This window comes from Miscanthus floridulus, chromosome 8 (genome assembly GCF_019320115.1).
Source record: "Miscanthus floridulus cultivar M001 chromosome 8, ASM1932011v1, whole genome shotgun sequence".
Taxonomy (NCBI): Eukaryota; Viridiplantae; Streptophyta; class Magnoliopsida; order Poales; family Poaceae; genus Miscanthus; species Miscanthus floridulus.
The window spans coordinates 195364443-195388343 of NC_089587.1; the positions used below are offsets into that span (position 1 = coordinate 195364443).

The window sequence follows — 23901 nt, forward strand, 5'->3', positions numbered from 1 at the left end:
GGCGAAGGCATGGCACGGCAATTTCTTTTTTTTCTCCTCTCCTGACGATGATGAGATGCCGAAGCCGAACGAAACCTATCGTCTCGGAGCAATATCTTCGCATCTTTCGACGTGGATCAGCCGGGCAGCCTGTCAGGGGCATGGGGGCCCACGGGAACCTATACTACTATGGACAACACCACCGTTTTTTGGAGGCCGCACCTTGCGCAACGCATGATCGTGACCACGTTCCACCTGCGCAGTTCGGTTTTCCGTTCCTTGGCTTCTCTGCCTGGCTGCTTCTGGGAGTGGTAGGCGCAGCTTCCTGCACTTGCGAATCTCCGATACCGCGGTGTTTTCTCTCCTGCGCCTTTTTCCCAGCCGTATCTGCGTTGCCGGAATGTCTACACTCCGTGTGTACGTACAACGTGCAGGTGCGCCCCCACCCTCACCATTGGCGTGCTTTCGCCGGTGTACGTACACCGTCGGGGCCCTGGAGTGGAGCGTCCGGAACGCAGATGAGCTCTGCCGGGACGGACAGCCGTCCTATTTGGCCGGCTGAAAAAACAGGTGATGCTGATGCTAATGCTATTCATCTACTAGCATCAGTCGTTCTCCGAGGATCCTGTGTGGATTTCGCAGCAGCAGTGCGCGGTAGCTTCCAGGAGAAGAGAGAGCACATCAGGGGGATGTCCGGATCTGCTGACACGGCACGCCACGCCACGCGGGCAATCGTTCTAGCAGGAGCGGGACCCCGGTTCGTGTTGCTTTCACGCATCACGCAGTCGCACGCACGCACGCGAGCACCCGAAGGCGATCGCGCGATTACACGAGGTTTATCTCTCTCTTTCTTTTTTTAATAACCTGCTCTGGAGCGCACGGTCGGTCAGATTCAGATCGCCTGTATCAAGACGCGTTTGGAATTGCTGGGTTCAGAGCGACACACAAGTTTTTTTTTCTGAATTTTTAATATAGTACGTCACATTTCCTATTGTACAGTCGCCTGAAATCTGTCTCTGTTTCAGGCGATGCCTCCTCCGTTGGATGGAGTTTGCGATCTGTGCGCTTTGGGTACGATCTTTCTTATCGGGTCCGTGCACCGGAGGCCGCATCCGCTACTACCCAACGGACCGAGAACCCAATTCGGAGACTGTTCGTATTCCTCGATCCCCGCGCATAAAAAGGTATTGTGCTTTCTGGAGCTCGTCGCGGTGGCGATTGTTCTGCCCCTCTCCGTGGTTCTCCCCGTCGAGGCTCGTCGGCGTCCCCTCCTCGACGATTCGGAGGCTCGCTGCTCCGCCATAGCGTCGAGGCTCGTCGGCGTCTCCTCCTCGGCGATTCGGAGGCTCGCTGCTCCGCCATAGCTTGATGTCAGCAGGTACCTTCTTACGCTGCGCTCTCTTTCCCTGATTCGAGCTCTGTTTTTTTGGGTCATCTGTGTTTATGGTTCAGTAGATCTACGATTTGATTGCATCTTTGATGTATTTGTGGTTCGATTTCATGGAGGATGAGTCTGGTTGCTTTCGCCTCACCTGGACGGGCGTTGTCTCGCCGAGGATGAGTCTGCTTGTGTCGTCGCTTCAGCGGCAGCCGACGAGCGACCGGGCGGAAGCAAGGTGGGGTGGGGATGATGTCAGGCGAGGTGGATGAGGGGTGATTTGCGCTTATTTAGCCCCTTGATTTTGCGCTTGTTTGATTTTGTTGTGGGTTTTTAGAAGTCCCCCTGCTCGAGGGGTAGTAGGATAGGCGCCAGGGCAGCTGCAGCTTGCCTCCATGCTGGGTCTGGTTCGATTTGCGGCTGGGATCGAGGGGGAGCTAGGATTTGTTTGATTTTTAATTTTTTTTAGTCGCCCTGAAGGAGCCTGACAATTGTGAAGAGGCTTGCATTGCTGGTAGAAGATTGGATCCAGGTGAAGTATAGGGGATCCAGCAGATCCGGAGGAGCATTGCAATATGGTGTCGATTTGCATATGCTGGTACATGATGTGGTGTCGATTTGCTTGATTGGTAAAATCTTCTAGCGTCAGGAGGTCATAGGGTTAGAGATTGGTGGTGTTTATGTTTGTTGTGTTGGGTTGAGCGAGCTAGCTACGGCCCGTGCTGTGCGCCATGGTGTAGCAGCCTGAGTATTAGGGCGATTTGTTATTGTTCTTTGTGTGCAATGGTTTTTATGGTCAGCAATGGTGCTTGCTTTTTTTTTCTTGATATGGTTGTTCAATGGTTTATTTGATCTATAGTTGAAGAGAGGACTATACCACAACATATTGAAAAATCGAAAAGGGCTATTCTCTACCTGAATGTGCTGCTTACTGATCTATTATTGGTTTTATCCTTAACAAAATGCTCTGCAATATAGATTATCATCATATAAGTAGTAAATTGCACACTTAAATTACTGCAATTATGGTGTTTAACATGTGTAATATCCAGTCTTTTAACTGTGTGTTCCATTCTTTTTTGTTCATTTCAGATTCAGATACTAGTTCTGATTTACAGTGAGTTGTTTGATAACTTGATTAGTTTTAATTTTTTTTGTATGGTACTGAGCTTCCATCAGAGTACGGTTCTCTGTTGAATATATGCTATTGCTATTGATAATGCTATGATATGATTTCAGATTCAGATACAATGTATGCTATATATGCTATTGCTAATGCTATGATATGATTTCGATCCTCCATACATGTGCAGATGTGCTCGCTGATTCACATGATTAAATAGGACTGCCATTTAGTAGTTTTTGTTTATTTGGTTCTATCAGATACGTTAAATAGGACTGAATTGATTTGTGTTTGTGTCTGCATGAGCTCACATGCATGGTTTATTTTAGAAATTTGTTTAAGCTCCCACAACTTACTGCATGTAATTTTGATAACTGAATTATGTGTTGTACTATACTATTGTACTATCTGCATATTAATAACAAACCATGAGAGTGCTATGCATTCCGCATTTCAGGACTGAATTTCCTTTGCACAATATATGAAAATTGTATAGGGTGAGCAATACTGTCCACAAGCAGCATGTCAAGCATCTAGGTGTTCTGGTCAAAATCATGCTCCTGTTCTAGTAATTTCCTTCTTTATATAGAAATCCTTGTACTAGTAATTTTAGCTTCTTATGCACTTGACATGCTAGGCCCTGACCCCTCATCTGTAGAGAGCTTTGCTAAATTTCAATTCGATTGGTTTTTTACTGCAGCTAGCAATGAGATCATTAACCATTTTTTTGTTATGTAGCCATGGATGATGATGAGTTTCTTGCTGATGGTGAGTCTACAAATGGTGAGAGTGAGGATGATCTTCCTAACAACTCAGAAGAGGAAACCTCTGATCCTTTCAATGATGGCGAGGTACTAAGTTCATTTTGAATTTGTTTTTGTGTGTGCACTTGTGTATTATAATAATTTGATATATGATATATCTTGTTGCCTTTTTTAGGATCCAAATCCTGAAGATGATAATATTGATACTAGTGAAATGCTGAAAACTTTGAAGCATGTTCAAAAAGCCGTTTGTGGAGTATGTTGTGAAACCTTTGTCTGTTAATATCTGATATATTGTGTTGTGGTTGTTTTAGTTTTGTATTACTCCTGTAGTAGTAGTAGTTTAGGATCCATGCTAGTTTTATTGTTCCTGTATATACTGCATGATTATTATACTGTAGATGATTGAGTGATACCGGTGGCATTGGTCCTTGCCTATTTTTCTTTTCTGTTCTTGAATGCTTGATGTCATCATGCACTTTTGTTCTTGTATAGTGCTATTTGCATTTGAACTGTACCTGATATTTTTGTTTCTATTATGTATTCTCAGTTTGCTAAGTTTGTTGAGAAGAAAGGGAAAGCAAGGGGTTCAGGTGTCCAGACTAGAAAGGTAAATTCAGTAGCATTACGATTGAGTGGATGCATGATGAGCATGATATTTCAGGGAATAGGTTTTGTTCAAAAAACATAGCCAACTAATGAAGTTTTTTGCTAAATTTGTCACCATGTTTAGTGATTCTAGTATCCTAACCAGATTTTCTTTTTTGTTGCATTGTTTTACAGAGTATCAGAACAGTTAGAGGTAGAGGTAAAGGGAAATTGAGTGGCGCTGCAGGTACATCAGAGAGACCAGGAAGTAGGTTTAATAGCAAGTACTTTGGAGAAAAGATAATAGCAAAGTTGGATGAGCGCAAAAAGAAAATTATCAGGCATCATGGCTTTGGAATTTTACTGGAGTACGATGGTTGCTCAGCACCCAGAGGATTTGTGCAATGGATAGCAGATCAAGTAGATGTGAGTTGTAGTGACATAGTAGTTGGAGGGAAAGTGATTTCATTGGATCCATTGTCAGTCCATCTCTTTTTAGGGCTTCCAAATGATGGTGAAGATATTAAGGAGAATTATACTGAGTCTACGAAGAGCAATTTCCTTTCAGCAATCAAAGAGCCCTCTTTGCCCACGATCAAGACATTTGGGGACAAGTTGGTAGGAGGCACGTTATCTGATGATGACGTGCTTCGATACTTCATGGTTGTAGCCTTGTCTACATTTCTTTGTGCTAATTCTAGTACTTATCCAAGCCCGCGGTATCTAGGTTCATTGATTGATGTATCTAAGGTGAAAATGGAATTGGTCAAAGTTCATCTATGATTGGATGTTTTCTTCCATTACAAACTATAGAAAGAAGCATCGGAGTACAATTGGTGGTTGCAGATACTTTCTAGCTGTAAGTGTGCCTATATTTGTATTTTTTTTCCTTTATTCAGTTGTCCGTTTTTTGGTTATGTAGCATGTTTTAGTGATGCCTTTGAAATCATATGTAGGGTTATTATCTTGATTATATCAACTTTGGAGTACGCAATCAGCTGCCCCTAGATCTGCCAAGAATCCATTGTTGGAAGGGCTCGATGATCAAGACCTTTGCTTCATATGATCGTGTGTCTGGTGAGATTTATGGAAAGCGACCGGTGAGTAGTGAACCTAAAAATTCATATTTGTAGTTGTGATGTTGTGTATCCATGAGCTTTATTGATGTATCATGTATCCTTGCTGCATGAGTTTAGATCTTTCTGGAGTTGTATAAATATTTCTTAGTCTTAGTGCCCTAAGGCTCTTCTGATTCTTACTGTCAGCAAAATGTTGACCTTGTGCTTTCTTAGAAAAAATTCTCTTCTGATTCTGCTAACATAACTTTTCATCTATTTATTGTGGTTTTGCTTGCCCAATATACATTGGTGTTGTATTGTCTAGTATGAAAAAAATCTACCAAAAATCTTGAGTGTTGATCTTAGGTTGCTTACTTGATCAAAGGCATTTATTGCAATCACCAATAATATAAATTACAAGTTACGACCATTGCAATTTTAGTTATAAGCATGTGCAATATGCATGTTAAATCTGTGCAAGTGCCATTCTTGTATTAAGTTCATAGCTCAAGATTGTGATTTCTGTAGCGATGTTGTTGTTCTGACTGTGATTAATTTCAGAGGCTGCCTGTTTAGTTTTTAGAACCAGTGGCTATCTATTTAGTTGCAGGCAGTGTTTCATTTTGTCCTGTGCAGTATTTATTAAGTTTTAGAAGTGATTTATCTGCTGTGTGATATCTCAAAACTTTCTACATCTAATAGCCCCTAGTTCTCTATGAAGTTTGTGTGGCTGCCCATGCCTTGTTAACATTCTGTTATTGGGTTTTTGTTGACTTCTAATGCACATCTAGAGTTGTATTAGCTGTATGGGTTTTTTTGAGATCACTGGTTGAGTTGATTTTATGTAGGTGAAATCCATCGATGACACATGCTATGCTGAAGAGTATCTACCGGAAGAGGCTTGTGTTCTTTTTAGAAGAACTTTGGATAGACGTTGTGATTTCATCAGGACAAATGTATGTGTCTTTGTGCAATCCTTTGATTTGATCATTTCATTACTCTTGTATAATGAAATTTACATGATTCATATGTTACTATTAACTTGGCATTACAGGACATGGATAACATGTGCAATATTTTTGAAAACCACCATACAAGACTAGGCTTTAGGAGCCCGGGCACACTTGTTGCTAAGATGTTTATGTATATGCATAGGACTCATGTAATTAATCGTGGTGGTGATGCTTCTGATGAGGCTGAGGTTTCTGCTGCTAGAGTGCCCCCTCCAAGACATGATGATGGTGATGATGGAGTTGTTGATGGTATCCGTGCTGAATATGAAGCTCCTCTTCCTTCTCCAGCACATCATAATGGTGATGATGATGCTGTCCGTGCTAAATATGAAGCCCCACTGCCTTCTCCAAGACATTTTGTTGTGCAAGATGATGTCTTTGATGCGGGAATGGCTGGTGATACAAGTAAAACAGCTGTGAAAGAAGTGGATGGTGCTGCTACTGCTGCAAATAATACCATTATTGAAGATGTGCATCCTACAGTTGCTGCTCCTACTAAAACAAATGAAGAAGAATGCTCTGTAACTGATAAAATTGAATCTGATGGATTATACGATGGATCTGGTGGTGAGAATTGTCGTGCTTCTCAGTCAACTGAAATTATTCCTTCCAAAGACTCATCAGCTGAAGGTACATGGAATGTTGTGTAACATTTATTTCTGCATTTAGTTGATTTGTTTGTATGTGTGTTCATAATCTTATGATTATTTTCAGGTTCAGCTATAAGTAAAAGGAAGAGGAAAAGATGCGCATCACAATATTCGAGCGCCAATAGTGTAGCGTCTAGGACTCGACTCTCTCAACGTCTTGGCAAGTCCCCTCTGAGTCACATAAAAGATCATAATGCTGAGGTGAATGTTCATATTTCTCATTTTATTTGTCTTTAGTTGTTTATTTTCTAAATTATTGGGTCACTTTTGTCTTTTTAGGCAACTGTGCCGGATCAAACTGGAAATGGATGTAACAAGGATAATACTGTAGTTATTGAGGAAGACCAAGTGTTAACTACTAATGTTGCAACTAAACGTCAAAAGCTCCATCTAAAAGTGAGTTTTGCATTATTTGGTTCTTGTTTTTATATGCTTTTGTAGCTGTTCTGCTATTCCATGATCAGATAGGCATAGGTTCCAGCATATTTTTGCTGTTAGTAATATACACTACTAGGTATTAATGTAGTAAATGAAATACCCTACTGAATAGACTTGTTTCATTCTGTTCTCTATTGTTTAGAAAGGCAAAGCAACTAGTGCATATACTGCTTCCCCCTTGGTTCCTACTGTTCATGAAGGAGAGACAACTAATGCGGCCGCTGCTATGCCCTTGGTTGGTACAGTTGAGAGGGCCCCAGGTTTGTCCCACTGATGAAAAAAAATGCTTTACGAAATCTAAGATATATGAATTGGGTTCATGTTTGAGCATGGTCTCTATGTAGGACAAACAGGAGAAGCACCGAGTCTAAGGAATGCTATTGGTTCTCTGAGTGGTCTTGGTCCTTTTGGAGTGGAGAATGCTCAAGCTGGTTCTAGAGCTAACTTGGATGAAAATGCAGTTTCTGCTCAAGATCTTAATGGTTAGTCCCTATTTTTTATGTTGCATTCTCTTTATCAGTAAATTGCACCTTTGTAATTCTGCAATTGTAGTATTTGAATTGTGCAATATGACTTTTTTTATTTCATTTAAGTTTCAGCCTTCTTTATTGTCTTATATTTTTTTTGCTGGAAAAGCACCTATCAAGGAACCTTGTCTGAAGACGAAGATTCCATTCTTTCGTAGCCCTAGTGTACCTTCGTTCAGAATGTTTGAAGAACTAGATGACTTAGGAAATTATGTTGCAGATCCTAACTTGAGGCGCCCTGTTGGTACTACTTGTGATACATCTTGTCCTCTTGATAGAGCATTGTCTATGGTACATGTCCTCTTCCATCTTGTTTATTCTTCCCATGCTAAGTCATTATATATTCTGTATATGAAATTTTATTTATTCTTTGTTGCTGCAGTTGAGTAGAGTTTCTACTTCAGGTCAGAATGTTGGTGCTAATATGTCCCATGGAGGTGTCCCTGGAAATGTATGTTGTTTTGTTTCTATAGATGCCAAGTAGTTTTTGATGTACAAGGAATGTTTTCCCACCTGATTTAGTTTCATTTTTTCATAGGTTGAAACCAAAAGCAACTTGAACTTGAAATCTAGGTCTGCATCTAAAGAATGGGTTTTTGTTGATAAGCCGACGTCTCCTAGAGGTGGTAATGTGAGCAATGAGGAGACCATTGGCACTGGAAATGCTGGGACTAAGATAAATGGGAATGTTGAAAATGTAATCCTCCCTATTGCATTATATCGATTTTGTATTGTGATGTAACTTTTGATCTCTCTGGTCTTATTTCTGTATTTATTGTTGTTTTAGGACGTTATCCGTATGGAGTCTTTACCTTTAACTGAATATTCTGAGATTGAAGAAGATCCAAGTCAACCTGTTCCTCTTGCTGCAGTCAGTCCTTATGGAGATCCTATAAAAATTGTAATTAGGCGTACCTAATCTTATTATTCTAGAAAGTTTGTGGTGGGAGATAATGTGATGGTGCCTGCTTCCTTCTGCTTTATCTTTTTTGGAGACATTGTAGTAGAAGGGGAAGTAGTTAGTACAATGCTACATGGTAGCAGTTGGGGCTGCTTTCGGATCATGTAATAGCTTATATATATTTGGAGTAAATGCCCCCTTCTTTTTTCTTTGATAGTGTATCGTATTGTGTTTGTTTGATTTTTTGTGATGCATTTTTAGGATATATTGAAATTATCAGATCCTTGCTCTAACACTATCAGTTTTTCCATTTTTTCGAACAATTTTATGTGTTCGTTGTTGTATGTTTTGTAGACACCTATTCAATCATGTCTTCCATCCCATCGTGAAAAGTCTGTGGTTGGTGTGCCTTGCTTGTCTGCAAAGTCTATTGGCAGCTATGGATTTGTATTGAACTCTGAGTCGTCCAGTGAAGTTGTTTGGCAGTCTTCGAGTTCAAAGGTTGCTATTCATCGTCCTAGACGGCTTGCGAAGCCCAGCATGTACAAGATCAGCCCTTTTATCATCCCTCAATCCAAGATTAGTGTGTCCAAACTTGAATCTGATGTGTATGAAGCTGTTTTGAAGATGGGAGAAAGCAGCGAACACTTGAAGTAAGTTTGAAATTTACACAATTTTCCCATTCTTAGCCTTCTGCAGCACCGTGTGTTAATACTTGTACCAATTCACTGTGAATTGTTTTGTTTTTGTGTTTGCAGTCTAAAAGTGGTGGATTATGGGTTTGTTGTTGTCTTGTTGAGTGCACTTTCATCTTCTCTTCGGCCTGGCAGAAAGGTCAACCATTTTGTAGTGAACGCATTTTGCAAGCTGCTGTTCCTTAGAAAACACCCCAGGGATTCTAGAAAGCATTACTTCTTCTCTAAAGTTGGGGTTAGTAGTCGTTGATGTATTCTTTGTGAACTATATGTTTGCACTATATGGAAATAATATCGGTCAATTTGTTATTGTAGGATTATCTTATTGGAAATCATGGTCGTGATGATGAGAAGGAGAAGGAGCTATTTGAGACTACTGTGAGATGCTTTAAGGGTGCTCATCGTGCCAGGCCTTTAACATCCAGCGACTATGTGCGTAACATATCTTCTCTATTGTTTGAAAAAGAGTACTAGCATAAATGTTGTGTTCTAGTCCTACTATGTGATGTTACTAATAATCACAATGTTTGTTATTTTGTCAGCTCTATTTTCCAATACTCTTCCATGATCGGTGGTATGTTGTTGTACTGTATTTTAGCCTGAGATGGTGTATAATCTTGGATTCATGCACAGTGTGCTTTGGAGTAGACTCAGCTTTCCACAAAGCTGTGAAAGATGAATTTGTAAGTACCAGTTTGTATTTGTATATGCACCATTTGTCTATTTTCAGTATTGCAGTGGCAGTTTTTTCCCATTATTTTCAGTTCTACAGTAGTTTACTATATCCTTCATCGAAACAAATATTATTTTGCATGGTGTAGTCATTTTCTTTTTGCCTGATTTGTAGCTAGAAAACTTGGCCACCGTCTGGAAACAAGTTGTTAATATCGACTATGGCTTACATGCATTCCATGTCTTCTTTGGAACTGTACCCCAGCAATCTGATAAGTATGTGATTGAAATGTAGTCCTTTGATTTATATAGATCATGTGGATTTTGTTTGTGCTTATAGTCCCATTGTTTCCTATTTTTCCCTTTTTCCCTTTTTCTTTTTCTTTTTTCAGCATAATCAATGATAGTGGTGTGTATGCTATAAAGAATCTAGAGCATTTTGAAGTCCATCTGAATATGTTGGAGAAGTACACCGAAGATGATATTAGTCAACTTCGCATCAAACTTGTTAATGACATGGTTTTCAATGAATACAATAGTGCATATGATGGTACATGCAAAGTGAAGGAGGTAATATTAGTTCCAACGTCACTTTGTTTATTATAACTTCACGTTTTTTAATCTAATTGTTTGTTTCTATTTTTTTCTTTCTTAGGTCTCTGGCAATTTGAATCAGGGAGCATTATTTGAGGCTTGTCTCTAGATCTTGCGTTTAGGTCAATATAGGGTGTAGGTTCTTGCTATGAGTGCATGCCACTTTGTAAAGAAGTAGCTAGTTTGGTGAGAGCATTTGATGCTAAAATGGTTGTAAATTTTAATATACATTGAAGAGGCTAAAGTAAACAAGATGATAATATTCTGTTGGATTGCTGATGTTAACTCTTTTGTACCCATTATTCTAGTTTTATGGTTTTGTCTATAAGTGTTTTTTGTTGTGTACTACTAACCTTTTATAGGGAAGACAAGGAGAAGTTTGAGGGTTGTGCATGTTCCTCTTGTCTTCTTGTTTATACATAGTTCAATTGGGTCTTGTGTTATATTATTATGAATTTGATTTTGTTCTTACAGACCAAGATGTTGAAGTATGACTTTTGTGCATGGATACTAGAAGCACCATGAGGGTACGCGGTCAGTTAAAGTCCAACCAGCATCTTATTGAGATCCTTTGTCCTCAGTACCATGGCAACATGTGAGTTTTGCATTTTTTAAATTTAGTCTGTGTAGCACTTGCTTTTTAACTCATTGATAGTTGTTGAATTGATCATATGATGACAATATGAGTCGCCTTGTTATATGTTTCTTGTGATTTCTTTGTTATTTGTGATTGTGCTTACCCTCACCTAGTTTGTATCCTTGTCCTTCCATAGAAAGAAATTGTCCTTTGTGATTTGTGCTAACACACCTTGTCTTATGTTTGTTGTGTTTTGTGTCAGTCCACACCAAGTTTTTATCCTTGTCCTTCCATAGAAAGAAATTGTCCTTTGTGCTCTGTCCTATGTGATCTGTGTTTGTGTTAGATGAAGGTTTGTGGAGGTAGACCAAGATGTGGTGGCTGTTCCATCTTTGTTTTTGTTGAATGATTTCACAGGAGGTTCGATGGCCTCATCAACAATTGTTTTGTGTTTTTCTTGATCTAGAATGAATTCATCATTTAGTTGTCTGTCGTGTTCTGTATATTCTGTGCAACCATTTCTTGCATATTGATTATGTATTGTGATTTGACTACATTGTCTTATTTGTTGGGTTTGTCTGTACAGGAAGATGGGAAGGCCACCTAGCTCCAATTCTGCCGATATCAGGAGTGGGAGGCCACCTAAGCAAGTTAGATCAGAACATGCCATTGCTCAAGCAGAGGGTCGCCTTTCTTGATATTGCTAGGATTTGTGAACTCTTTGTGTGAGTGATTGAAATATTTATGTGTTGATAATTTTAGTTGTGAAGCGTGATGGTAATTTTCATAACAAGGATGACTCAAAAGTTGTTATTTTTTTGCAGCTTGCAACAAAAAAGAAAAATGACAATCCAATTGAAACCATGGATGAAGCATATGGCAGGTATGTATGTCTGCACCAAGTTCTCTTAGCAGTAGCAGTAGCTATAGGACACTGCATATGTAAACCAAACAACTTAAATATTCAGTTATGTAATTGCAGTTTGATGTAATATAAATTGCCAGTGTAGGGCACTGCAATTTTAGTTATGAGCACGTGCTATCCATGTTTTATCAAGTTGCTGCCCAGTAGTCTCTTCCAGTAGCCTCAGATAGATACATTTCATTGTAGGTCTAAAGATATAATAGTACTGAATTTACAATTGCTCTATTACTAATAAATTACATAAATTATTTGGCCACTGTAGTTGCAGCTATTAGCATTCCATCTCTTGTTTTTGGTTTTCTCAATTCTTGACTTTCCCCTTCTTTGCTTTGCTTGCTGCACTTGCACTGCTACTATTTATTGGTGTTGTCAACATCTCCTGCATGATAATATCAACAACATTAGATGAATATACATATGAAGAAGTGACATCTGTTGTTGTAGTGCTAACATTTACTTTTTGCCTATGTTTCTCTGTGTTACCTGATTTCCTTTTCTTTGTTTTTTTAGGCACAGGAGGAAGATGCTTTTTTTGGCATGTCTTGATGTTATGCCCTCCTTCACGACAGTGTGTACAGGTAAAGTTGCTTTTTGCTTTGCTTCTGATGTCCTCAACTATTCCTATTTGCCTGGTCACTTTCTTGGGCCTTCCTCTTTTCTGAGCATTATTAGGGTCTTGCAAAAGCATTGTATCACTTTCTTGAGCTGATTCTGTTTGAGGTAGTCTGACTGCATCATTAGCATCTTGCAAAACATTAGTACCACTTTGTTGAACAGATTGTGATTGTTGCAGTCTGACTTCATCTGCTGGTTCATTGAGTTTTCTTTGCATTCGCTCGGCTTCTTCTAGAACATAGTTGAATGTTTCCATTGTTCTTGATCCATCTGAAGCAATATTGCTCAACTTGTTTGACAATATGTTGTGCCTCAATGGCCTGCTCTTCTCAATCTCTATTTCTGGTACAGTATTCTGCCTTGTCAACTGTTTCCTCTCTTTAGCCCTCCATCTTTCAATGAAATAACTGTCATCTAGCTGAGATATATTTAGGTTTGTGAGCACCTTGATGATATGGCAGCATATTATACCATCTTTTTCAAATTTACAACACAGACATCTGTAGTTTTTCTGTGTCAAGTCTACTGTCACAATGTATCTCCTTGTTCTGAACTCAAACTGCCTATGGTACTCTGATTTTAACACTGCATAAACTTGATCTTTCTGGAGTTCTTAAGCCTCATATTTTGTTGCCAATATGAGCTCCTTTTGAAACTTGAAGAATATCTTTCTGTTGTACAGCCTTGCAGCCTGCCTTTCGAACTCATATGCCGTACTCAACCAAAGCATTGATCTGGTTTCAAAGTCCTGTTCTGCTTGATTCTTTTCTGTTGTATCTGAAATTCTTTGGAACTCATTCATAAATCTCATAATACTATACCTTGGTGTGACATCCAGTTTGAATAATGCATTTGTGCCTTCACTTCTCGCTGTAGAGTTGATGAAAGGGAAGAAATGCTTCTTGAAGTAACATGGAACAAAATTTTCCCTATTAAACCACATGTCATCAAGGTATCTGAAGCCACCGACATCATATGTTTGTGGTAACTTCTTGTACAAGTACTCAAACTCTGTTTCGGTCAATGAGTTCCTAAGAATGTCAAAGAGATCGTCATGCAGGTTCTTGTTCCTTTCCAATGAAAATATCCTGCCACCTTTCTCCTGAGCTTTCTTCACAATGTGGAAGAAGCAGTTCCGATGAATAGTGTCCGGTAGAGCGTTTCTGATAGCAGCCTTCATTGCTAGGTCCTGGTCAGTGATTATAGTTTTAGGGTGCTTTCCTCCCATACAAGTCAGCATTGTCTGAAACAACCACTCAAAAGTTTCTGTAGTTTCATCCATTATGAAAGCGCAGCCAAACAGGCAATTGTCCCCATGACCTGTAATACCAACAATTGGTGCAAACTTGAGGGAGTACTTGTTCGTGTTGTAGGTTGTATCAAAACTGATGCAATCTCCAAATTCCTCATAGTACCTTCTGCTTGTACCATTGGACCAGAAAATGTTTTTCACTTTGTTGTTTTCATCTATGGAAAACTTGTAGAAGAACATTGGGTCCTCAGCCTGTTTCTTAGAGAACCAGTCATACACTTGCTGCATGTCATTATCCGATGTTGCCTTATTTATCTTTGTCTTCTCGTTGCTGATATGTTTCTTGTTGTATGGAGTGACATCGCCTCTTATATAAGATAGGACTGCCATAATCTTCCTATCTGGTAGGTTCACTTTGTTGAATGTTGCAATAAGTTCCTTCTCCATTTCAGTCATCCTAATCTGTGAAAATAGTTTATTTTTCTGATCCTTGCTTGCAAACGCATGATTATGCTCAAGATTCAACCTGGTTATTGTCCATTCTCCATTCTATAGTGTGACAACAAGTTCAGCGGGGCACTCGGTTGGTACAAGCGTACTTGTTTTCCTTTTGTTTGGCATAGGATTAGGTGTTGGCGGTGTAGCAGAAATCTTCTTTTTATTATTTCTTGCGCTTTGGACTCCAGAAACAGAAATCTTCCTTTTGTTGTTTCTTGTGCTTCGTACTCCTGAAACATCAGTGCTATCATCCTCCTTTCTCTTACCAGACAAGTTACACTTGTATGTGACCCTTGTTACCTAGCCATAGTTGTGATCTTTCTTGTCTTGGCACTTGTATGTGTGCCATTTGACCAATGAAAACCCGACTATAAATGCGTAGTCATTGTAGAAACTGTATGCATCTTCTGTTGTTTTGAATTTCATGCCTAGCTGTGGAACATGCCTGCTAGCATGTTCGTGAGACAAACACTCAGCTGCCATAATACTTTGGCTTTCAATCTGAATTGCCCTGAGCTCTTCTTCATCTTGTTCTTCACTTGCTACTAGATGTTGTTTTGTCATGTTCCCCTCTGTATCTTGCTCCCCTTCACTGCCTTGTCCATCTTGTCTTTCCTCATGTACCATGTTTTCTTCATTTGCAAACTCTGGTACTGCTTCTGATTCTTCATTTCGCAGGCTGTCTCCATCATCTTGTGGTAGCTCATAGATTCTGTTGGTAGTGATGAACATCCGGTTCTGTTTTCATCGGTAAGGAAAAAGGTGTACTGTTAGATATTTCATCTTGTATTGTAGCAAACAAAGTAATTTAGCTATATATGTAGAGAACAAGTAAATACCTCTAGTGGAAATGGCTCATTGAGTATGTCCATGAAACTTCCTGTCATTTCAGATGACAAAAATTCTTCATAATTCTAATTTGAAGATTTAGCCTGAGCTATGACTTGGTTCATAAGGCTTGTATAGCTTGATCCGCCCTGTGATAGTACATAACTTGTTCCTCCTGGTGACATGATCTCCTGCAAATTTGGGGTTCACCATTACAATAAAATCTTAGTTCTTTTGTTAGTACCCATTTTTTTCAAAAAAATTGTGAAATGCGAGTTTTAGGAATCTCACTTCTTGTCTCTGCATTTCTTGTTCTTGTCCATAGCTGCTGTAGTTCACTGGTGGTATTGAGCTCTGCTGTTACAGCATGAGTTCAGTCAAATGCCAAGGAGATAGAGAGGAAGATAAAGTAGTGGAATAACACATTGAAGCAAGACAAAGTAAGTCAAACTTGTAGTGCCTGCTGCATTATTATTATTATATTTTTTGCACAGGGTTTGATGAACTTATATATGTCACACTGACAATATGTGTTATAAGTTGAATTCCTTTTTATCTCATTAGTATTGTTGGCATTTTCAATGTTTGTATGAAACATGTAGCTCTCAGGATTGAATTCCACTTCTCTTTCGGACACACCCCGCATATGAAGAAGACTATCCTGTCCATAACTGTTGTATTCCAGTAGTACTGATGAACTATCATGTTCATTACAAACAAACAAAAAGAAACTCAAATATCAGTAGTTGCAATTAGGAATAGTCTAAATTACAAGTTTGTAGCATTGAAAATGTAGCTTAATATGTAATAACTGCAATTTTTATTTACCTGATTAGTATAATTGGGGTTTACAATGTTTGAATCAAAATTGTAGTAACTTTGAATATTGGCTTCTAAATCTCTTGCTAAAGCACTCTGCATATATTAAGATAAACCGATTAGTGAAAGCAACACTGCCAAAGCACTCTGCATATAATAAGATAAATAAAATTTTCAAACCTGTTCACAATGTATGTTAGCTGTTATCTCTGATAATTGTGTAAGTTCCAGTCCAGTGTCATCACATCCAATACCCATTTCCCTTAGGAAGTCTTCATCTCCTATTTGATGCAGTCGTTCGTTGTGAACCTGCATAAACATGCAACAAACTGTTATTTTTAGGTGTAAGAAGATCTTTTGCAACAATTTGTGATCAAGTTGCCTCTGAGTTCTTTACAAGTTTCCCCAAAATCCCATACAAGTTACCTGTAAATCCTATACTAGTTGTCTCTGAATTCCAGTGTTTGCCTAAACGGATTAAACGGTCGTTTAAACGGTCAGTAAACGGTAAACGGTGGTAAACTGTTTTGTTTAGGGGGTAAACAGAAATTAAACGGTTGACCGTTTAAACGGTCAAAAAACGGGAAAAAACGGCCTAAATGGCTTAAACGAAACGGAGATAAACGGCATTAAACGGGCTAAACAGCTGTTTAAACGGCCGTTTAGGCGAACACGAGGTAAATCTAGTTCAGTTTTATATGGATAAATTTGTATACTTAAGTTTATTATATTTATAAATGTGTACACTTGATATGTTACATGCATAAATATCTATATTTGGTTCTTTTCACATGCATAAATATATATACATACCAAAATAATTGATTTTTACTCGGATAAATATGTATAAATGCTAGAATACTTGATTTTTTACATGCACATATATAATTATATGTATTTTTTTTAATAAAAAGTACAAAACCGTTTAGACCGTTTAACTCCGTTTAAACACCGTGTAAACAGCCTAAACGCTAAACGAAGGGCGACCGTGTAAAGATCGTTTACCGTTTAGGAAAACATTGCTGAATTCTATACAAGTTGCCCCTAAATTCTATACAAGTTGCCTAGGTTCATAACACATTGTTCTTTTAGTCATCAACCACCATGTAGGCATGGATCCCACTAGATTTGTAAAATCTAAATCGGGTTGACAAGTGTACTTTACTTTGGATAACTATAGACCTACAGCAACAGCAACAAAGAAGACAGAAGCAAGATGGTTACGGTTCAGGTGTTTCAGTGAACTGATGCAATGAGAAAAAGGAGATGAAGGCAAGAAATAGAATAATCTTGCTGGTTAGTACCTTTTTCCTAGGCAGATCATATCCTTTGCCCTTGTTCATCTTCTTGTGTTTTACCTGTGCATTTATTCTCTAATTTTCACTCCTCTCCACTGTAATTCCTCTTCTAGATCCAGATTGATCGGGGTTTTTCTTTCTTGCTGGAGGGTGTAGTGGCAGAGCTGTAATTTGTGAACTGTTCAATTGGACCGAATAGCTGTTTTGTGGGCTGAATGAGTAGTTATTTGATATAGCGGGTATCGGATCTTGCACCCGTTAAGGTTTGGCGGGCCCGGTAGCTGCTTTGGTGGTTCATTTGCGGACCCGTTTTGTTGCCTGCTACAGAGAAACAACAGAGAACAGATCTGACCCTTGGATGAAGATCCAAGGGCACTGGACGTCGCCTGAGATGGGTGATATATTTCAGGCGACTGAAATATAGCAACTCCCATAATACGTCGTACCCCTACGACTACGAACGAAGAAAGAATATCGAGGGAGAATCGCAAGTTGCTTCATAATGCCTTTCTGTTTCAACTGCACGGGAATGTGATGAGACCTTCCATGCGTCGCCTTCGCCTCGAAAGGGATCGAGGCCTTGCGGCTTGCGGTCATAGCCCACCACCGCTAGCTTCTTGTTTCGCGCAAGCGGCTAGAACGGGCTACCCGGCTAGTCGCGTCTGGGGGAGGACGACGCCCGCGCGCCGAGGGTATGGGCCTGATTGGTTGAGAGAAGTCGGCAGCCAGGTCTGCATCCGGGAGCCAGGCGCCCACGAGCCAGGTTCCTTGCATGCAGGTTCAGTTGTTCGGCTGGCGTTTTTGTTCCTCCTGGACCAGCGACAGAACTTTGATTGGTTGGCCTGCTTGCTCCTTTTCTCCTGCATGCGGCTAGAGACCGAGCCCGCGCCCGCGCCAGCCAGGCTCGGCGGAAACGGATTTTGATTTCGTTTCCGCGCAGCCAGGCCCGGCGGCGAGCGCTGCATCCGCACAGCCAGGTCCAAACGCGAATCCAGGCATCCAAACATGCAAATCCTGCATCCGGTTGGCCAGGCTGGGTTGCATCGGGGCAACCGATCACGCCCTATATGAATTCAGGTAGTGTTTAGTTTCTAAAATTTTGCAAAATTTTTTAAGATTCTTCGTCACATCGAATCTTTGGACGCATGCATGAAGCATTAAATATAAATAAAAAATAAAACTAATTACATAGTTTAGACGAATTCCACGAGACGAATCTTTTAAGCCTAATTAGACTATGATTGGACACTAATTATCAAATAACGACGAAAATGCTACAGTACTATTTCGCCAACTAAACAAGCCCTCAGTTGCGAGATTGCGCGAACAGTTCAAAAAGTTACTACTAGTATACGAAGATCATTATTCTTTTTCAGTCTGTTTTCTAGTGCGTTTAATTTTCATTTCAGGCTTTGTTTAGATACGCATGTATTTATCTTAATTCATATGTGTTATAGTAGATCGGAGTAGAATTAAATTACATTCAATTTCAATACATGTGAACTGAAGTGGATACACATGTATCTAAACAAGGCATCAATCTATTTAAGGATCCGTTTAGAGGGGTTCCGCTGTGCTCCGGCTCCGCCTGGAAATAATTTGGAAACAAAAATATCGCCGGAGCTACATCCAAGAGGCTCCTTCTGGTTTTCGCCGTATTACTGCTATAGTGACGAAGCCTGAGCCGAAAAAAGCTCCTTCACACGGGCCCTAAATTTACTTCTGCATCGGACCGTTTCTCGTAGCAGACAACAAAGTTATAAGTGATGGCAGCACTCAAAGATAGTGAAAGTGGGAGGTGAGAAGTTATGATCGTAGATCTAGTTTGATGAAAACTCCGTAACAGAAGTTCATATAGTGTAGGATTCAGATAACAACGGATAGTTGCTCTAACATGCGAGGTTATAAGTTCATAACACATCAACTTAGCAGTATTTATGGAAGTTTAAGTTCGCTACTTAGCTCTTATTATGACTCAAATATACTGTTTAATGAACAAATACCCTACCTCTGTCCTCCAGAGATGTTATTCTGGGTTTGAATTAAGTCCAACTTTCTATAAAATATTTATAGAAAATATTATTAATATTCTTAAATTCAAATAGGTATGCTAAGAAAATATATTCTATGATTAATCCAACTATACTTATCTGATTAGTAATTTTTTTATAGTTTGACGAAACTTAAAAACGTCTGGTTTCTCAAAAAGCAGAGTTAAGATTGTTTGGTATCAAAAAGACCGAATAAAACACAGATAAGTATATAGAGTAAAAACAAAACCTCAGGTAGCTTTTGGATGCGACGTGATTTAGAAAATGAAAACCAAATCAGAACCGAGGTGGACATCCCATTCCCTTTGTTTGGTATGCGGAAATAGAGAGTCCATCAACGTTCAACGGTAACATAACCACGTGCAATATGGTAATTTTGCACGTTACTTATACTATTTTACCCCTCATCCTCGGTTTAAAATTGTGAGAAAGAAGCTTTCATATCCCAAACAGTCCTCTTATGTCTTATCCCAAAGCCTAGCTACAACTACAAGAGGGAATTGTGGTCATAATAAAACTATAAACCCCCCACCCAAATCCATTCCATGTCAACGAAGGAGAGGGAAATAATAATGTTTTAACCACAGCCACAACAACCTACTTCATTCCCTATCCCATTCCCTTCTGCTATGCAAACTGGACTTATAAAACCAAATAAGAGATGGTTTTAACTCACACCTCATTTTCATACTTTCGTATCCTCCATTTCTTACAATCGAATGCTGCCTTTTAGGGGTTGTTTGGTTCGAGCTACTAAACTTTAAACTTTAGTAGCTATTAAACGGTTTAGTCACTTTTAGTAACTTCAGAGTTACTAGAGAGGACTAAAGCCTTTTTAGTCGCTTTTAGTCATAGCTTTTGGTTAAAAAGTTACTAAAATAACTAAAAGCTACTAAATGTAGTAGCTACTAGACGGACAAACATGCCCTTAGTGTCTGCTGCTCAAAAGCGTCACTAGGATCCGTCTACCACTCCCCGTGGTGAAGCCCTCGCCGGTTTTTCTGGGCACGCTCACGTCGGTCATCTCCGCCCAGTCATTTCTAACTGTGCTATGACTTATCGTTGTTACGGCTGATTTGTAGAATTAATTTATTGTGAAAGAAAAATACTGTTCTCGCCACTAAAAAGTAGCATGACTGATTTGCCTGAGAAACTCAAGCGAACACTGCCTGCATCACGATTCACGAGGCCGCCCCGCTCCCTTGTGTCCGCAGAGATTCTGCTTAGCAAACGCATCCTCAGGGTCCCTCTCTAGCTGCGTATCCCGTCTTCGCGCCGTGCCGCTCTCCCCGCCCAATCCTCGACCTCCCCATCATCGATCCGGTGGTGCTTGCCCTCCCCAATCAGGAGCTTTCCTGTCTCCCCAATGTGGAGCAGCTCCTGTTCTCATCCGCTCTACTCCGCTCCCCGCTTTACCACCCACGCAGCACGTCCTCCTTCCCTCCCAGCACACCACCAGCCCGCATCACCGATTCACCGCCGTTGTCCGAGCTGCAGGCCGACCTCGCAGTCGCAGGTAGCAGCCTCCCCGCCGACCACTCCACCAAGCACCAGCGGCGGCAACGGTGAAAGACGGGCGGCGGCGCGGGGCCCCGCGAAGCGCATCGCGCTCCACAGTCCACAGCAACCACGCCGCTTGCTACCTCAAACTCCACGACTTACACTACACAAGGTCTCGCTCCCTCTGCCCTGTGTTTGGGTTGCTTTCCTTGGCGGATTGCGTTGTTGCTTTTGATTTGACTCCGCCTCGGTGGTGGCTGTGGGGAAAAAATCCTTTTGCTTGGTGTGCCTGGCATTACGGGAGGACAGATCTTCCCTTGGCTATCAGCTTCTCTATTATAGGAGCTTGGTACAATAACTCTTAGGTAAACGAGCATTCTCCTCAGAGTAGACCAGTGCTTGATGATGCAGTCTTGATTATCTGAAAGAGGGCTGCACGAGGAACAGAGTGAACATGTGACTTCTCTGAAAGTCATCATATTAGAGTGAACATGTGTGTCAGTTTTGGTACAACGGGTCGATTTTTTTCAGCCATATACAGGTGTCCTGTTTGGTTCCGGGTTCAGGGCTCCTGCGATTTAGGGCTCGTAGATTGTGATTTCTGGTGGTCATACAACATTATGAACGGTCAATTTGGGGTGTGGATGGGTTCCATTCTTTAAGGCCAACTTACGGCATTAGGCATTTGTGTGCAGGTAGTGATACTGTTAATCTGTTATGATTCCCTTGATTTGGGCATCTGAAATTTGAAATTTAAGGGACGGCCAAATGGTGTAATTGATGATTGACTATTTGCCGCCTGTAGGCTATAGCTCAGATGTTCAGAGATTTTCTATTATTCCAATCATTTGTGTGCTGTAGCCCATCAGGAAGTGACAAACCATCATTGTTGCATGCATTTACAAATTTCAGATGGATAGATAGGTGTTAGTGTTCCTCGATGAATTGCTCTGTACCTGATAGAGCAAAGAAATTCTGTACGTGATACTAACTTTTGTGAGCCAGTGGCTCAATCAAACTATACTTTATTTTTCCTTTGACGACTTGAGTACATTTTATTACTGCTATAATTGGCATGGTGAATTTCCCTACAAACAGTTCTGATGATCTCTTCACATATGTATTTTAGAATTATGCCGTCAATCCCCAATTTCTCTGCATCCTATATGCTACTGTTGTACTGATCAATATTACTGATTTGAAGTAGCATAGTCCTTTAGTAGACTGTTGAATATACAGGCAACGTTTTCATGGCACTAAAAGAATACTACAATTCCCATTGGCATTGAAGAAATTCTCCACAAAGTTCTGATCAGAAATATATCCCATTGTCCAACTGATTCTCCACAAAGTATCTGTTCAAAAATATATCATTGTTCAATTGATGACCAAAGCATAACACTCTTCTAATAAGGTCGCAGATTGCAGGATTTTTTTTTGTTTCCTTATAATCTATCAGTCGTGTGACTTCTAATATAATATGGTCGCAGATTGCAGGCTCTGTGATTCTGGTGGATCGAAGGACTACCGCGACACTGTCACATCACCGTCAATGCCAACCTCGCCATCTATCAGTTCGTGAATTTATCCTCGCACCGTGGCCAGCCCGCCCCCCATCTATTCAACCCGTTCGCTTCAGTTTCGTGCAGACATTTGCCCGTTTCCTTGTGATCGTGTGTGATTTCTGCGTGTTGCTGTTGTGGGTAGCACAGTCAGTTTAATTTGGAGATTGATTCCTGTGTCGGTTCATAGGGGTCCAAAAAAGTTTAAGCCAACTGCAATGTTCTGCTGTATTACGTACATGCATGTGATGCATAGAAACATGGTGTTCTTTTTTTTCAGTTTCAGAGATCAATGTTGTTGGCTGAATTTTAATTTGCAAAACTGCACGGTTTTGTTCTCTCAAAGTCTAATGCTATTACAGGTGTTTGTATATATGTATTTAACTATTTATTGGGTCAAGGACATCAACCATCGGGGCAATAGGATGGATATTCCAGTTCTTTGATTATTTTAGCTTTTCAGCCAACAGCCAATTAACATGCTAAACTATGACTCTTGCTCATATTTTACCTACCAGATATACACCATACCTCAATGCAAGGTTATCCAGCTCAACTTAATAACGTTGGAATATTTTCTGGCGCTTTTTGCATGATCTTTACCCTACGGTTGATTTTTTCAATTTCGAGGTTTAACTCTTTCAGTTCATTTTGCAGCTTAGTTAGCAAGCCACCACCATTCACCTACAACGGGTGAAGATCAGCCATGCGAATATGTTAGCAACAGCAGTTGGCAAGTCATCTGTTGAGTATCTCTAGCTTTCTCTTATCGGTGTTTCTCTTTCTGGACTACTGTCGACAAATATAGACCGAGCAAATGCTGAAGATGCAATCCTTTCTCTTCCAAAGCTCCATACACATGAAAAGAAAAAAAGAAACACGGTGTAACAAAATCCAGTGGTGATGTTGAGTCTGAGGTTCATAGTGATCTCACCGCTACAAGATCTATTTATAAAAGAGGTAAAAACATATATTGGTAGCTATTTATTCTTTTTTCTGTTCAGCATAGTAAAGAAAACACAGTAGCCTGGGGGTATGTTGAACTTACATTTGCAGTTCTTTTCACATTCACAGCAGTTATTATAAATTGTTATCCAGTAGCATTTTACTTTTGATATCAGTGAATTTTACATGTATGGGTTGATTAATTTATTTTCTCAATGGTGTTGTTGTCCATGAAACAGTCAAATAACTAATTTACTCATTTGTTCCTATGCAAAAAAAATTCAAAGATGACAGCACATGCATCGAGGATATGATGAGTGAGTGTGGTGTCCATGACACTAGAGTAGATGAGAGCATGAAGCTATCCTGGCATTCTCTCCAATATTTTGTCTGATCTGTTTGGTAATGGCAGCATAAAAGTGAATCCAATTTACCCAGCAAGGTTTGTGGAATTGAATTTCATTTCCATATTCATTCATATAACCGATTTGCATGTCTGTTGTGCACTATTTTCATGATGCTCTGTTCTTTAAATAGATCCGAGAACATCTAAGATTGTTGAAACATGGAGATGCTTGCAAACTTCTTGACAATTTATTATCTGCATGGAAAAAAAGGTGTCAAGGCTCCATGTAGATGTTTGTTCTCCAG

At 40.0% G+C, this 23901-nt stretch overlaps 4 protein-coding genes and 1 long non-coding RNA gene across 5 annotated transcripts; 4 read left to right on the plus strand and 1 right to left on the minus strand.

Moving 5' to 3' along the window:
• Positions 1-1017: 1017 nt before the first annotated feature.
• LOC136474449 (uncharacterized) lies at positions 1018-4665 on the plus strand. The gene is made up of 5 exons (XM_066472022.1): positions 1018-1357; positions 3219-3331; positions 3420-3500; positions 3795-3854; positions 4028-4665. The coding sequence occupies exons 1-5, from the start codon at positions 1348-1350 to the stop codon at positions 4613-4615; spliced, it is 852 nt and encodes a 283-aa protein (XP_066328119.1). The 5' UTR covers positions 1018-1347; the 3' UTR covers positions 4616-4665.
• A 1282-nt stretch (positions 4666-5947) lies between these two features.
• Positions 5948-7265, plus strand: LOC136470450 (uncharacterized). Its single transcript, XM_066468295.1, has 4 exons — positions 5948-6533; positions 6618-6754; positions 6833-6949; positions 7134-7265. Exons 1-4 carry the CDS (start codon positions 5948-5950, stop codon positions 7263-7265), a joined length of 972 nt encoding a protein of 323 aa, XP_066324392.1.
• Positions 7258-8437, plus strand: LOC136470451 (uncharacterized). The gene is made up of 5 exons (XM_066468296.1): positions 7258-7473; positions 7628-7809; positions 7901-7969; positions 8057-8215; positions 8306-8437. Exons 1-5 carry the CDS (start codon positions 7311-7313, stop codon positions 8435-8437), a joined length of 705 nt encoding a protein of 234 aa, XP_066324393.1. The 5' UTR covers positions 7258-7310.
• A 1376-nt stretch (positions 8438-9813) lies between these two features.
• On the plus strand, positions 9814-10645 carry LOC136474450 (uncharacterized). The gene is made up of 2 exons (XR_010762928.1): positions 9814-10356; positions 10442-10645. It is a non-coding gene; the product is annotated as an uncharacterized lncRNA (long non-coding RNA).
• A 2465-nt stretch (positions 10646-13110) lies between these two features.
• On the minus strand, positions 13111-14196 carry LOC136470453 (protein FAR1-RELATED SEQUENCE 5-like). The gene has a single exon (XM_066468297.1). It carries the CDS (start codon positions 14194-14196, stop codon positions 13111-13113), a length of 1086 nt encoding a protein of 361 aa, XP_066324394.1.
• Between the last annotated feature and the right edge of the window lie 9705 nt (positions 14197-23901).

Coding starts and splice junctions, on each gene's coding strand:
- LOC136470451 (XM_066468296.1), top strand. CDS start 7,311: ATGTTTGAGCATGGTCTCTATGTAGGACAAACAGGAGAAGCACCGAGT. Junction 7,474..7,627: donor TTCTGCTCAAGATCTTAATG/GTTAGTCCCTAT, acceptor TTGCTGGAAAAG/CACCTATCAAGGAACCTTGT. Junction 7,810..7,900: donor TTGATAGAGCATTGTCTATG/GTACATGTCCTC, acceptor TTGTTGCTGCAG/TTGAGTAGAGTTTCTACTTC.
- LOC136474449 (XM_066472022.1), top strand. Junction 3,332..3,419: donor ATCCTTTCAATGATGGCGAG/GTACTAAGTTCA, acceptor TGCCTTTTTTAG/GATCCAAATCCTGAAGATGA. Junction 3,855..4,027: donor CAGGTGTCCAGACTAGAAAG/GTAAATTCAGTA, acceptor ATTGTTTTACAG/AGTATCAGAACAGTTAGAGG.
- LOC136470450 (XM_066468295.1), top strand. CDS start 5,948: ATGGATAACATGTGCAATATTTTTGAAAACCACCATACAAGACTAGGC. Junction 6,534..6,617: donor CAAAGACTCATCAGCTGAAG/GTACATGGAATG, acceptor GATTATTTTCAG/GTTCAGCTATAAGTAAAAGG. Junction 6,950..7,133: donor GTCAAAAGCTCCATCTAAAA/GTGAGTTTTGCA, acceptor TCTATTGTTTAG/AAAGGCAAAGCAACTAGTGC.
- LOC136470453 (XM_066468297.1), bottom strand. CDS start 14,196: ATGGAGAAGGAACTTATTGCAACATTCAACAAAGTGAACCTACCAGAT.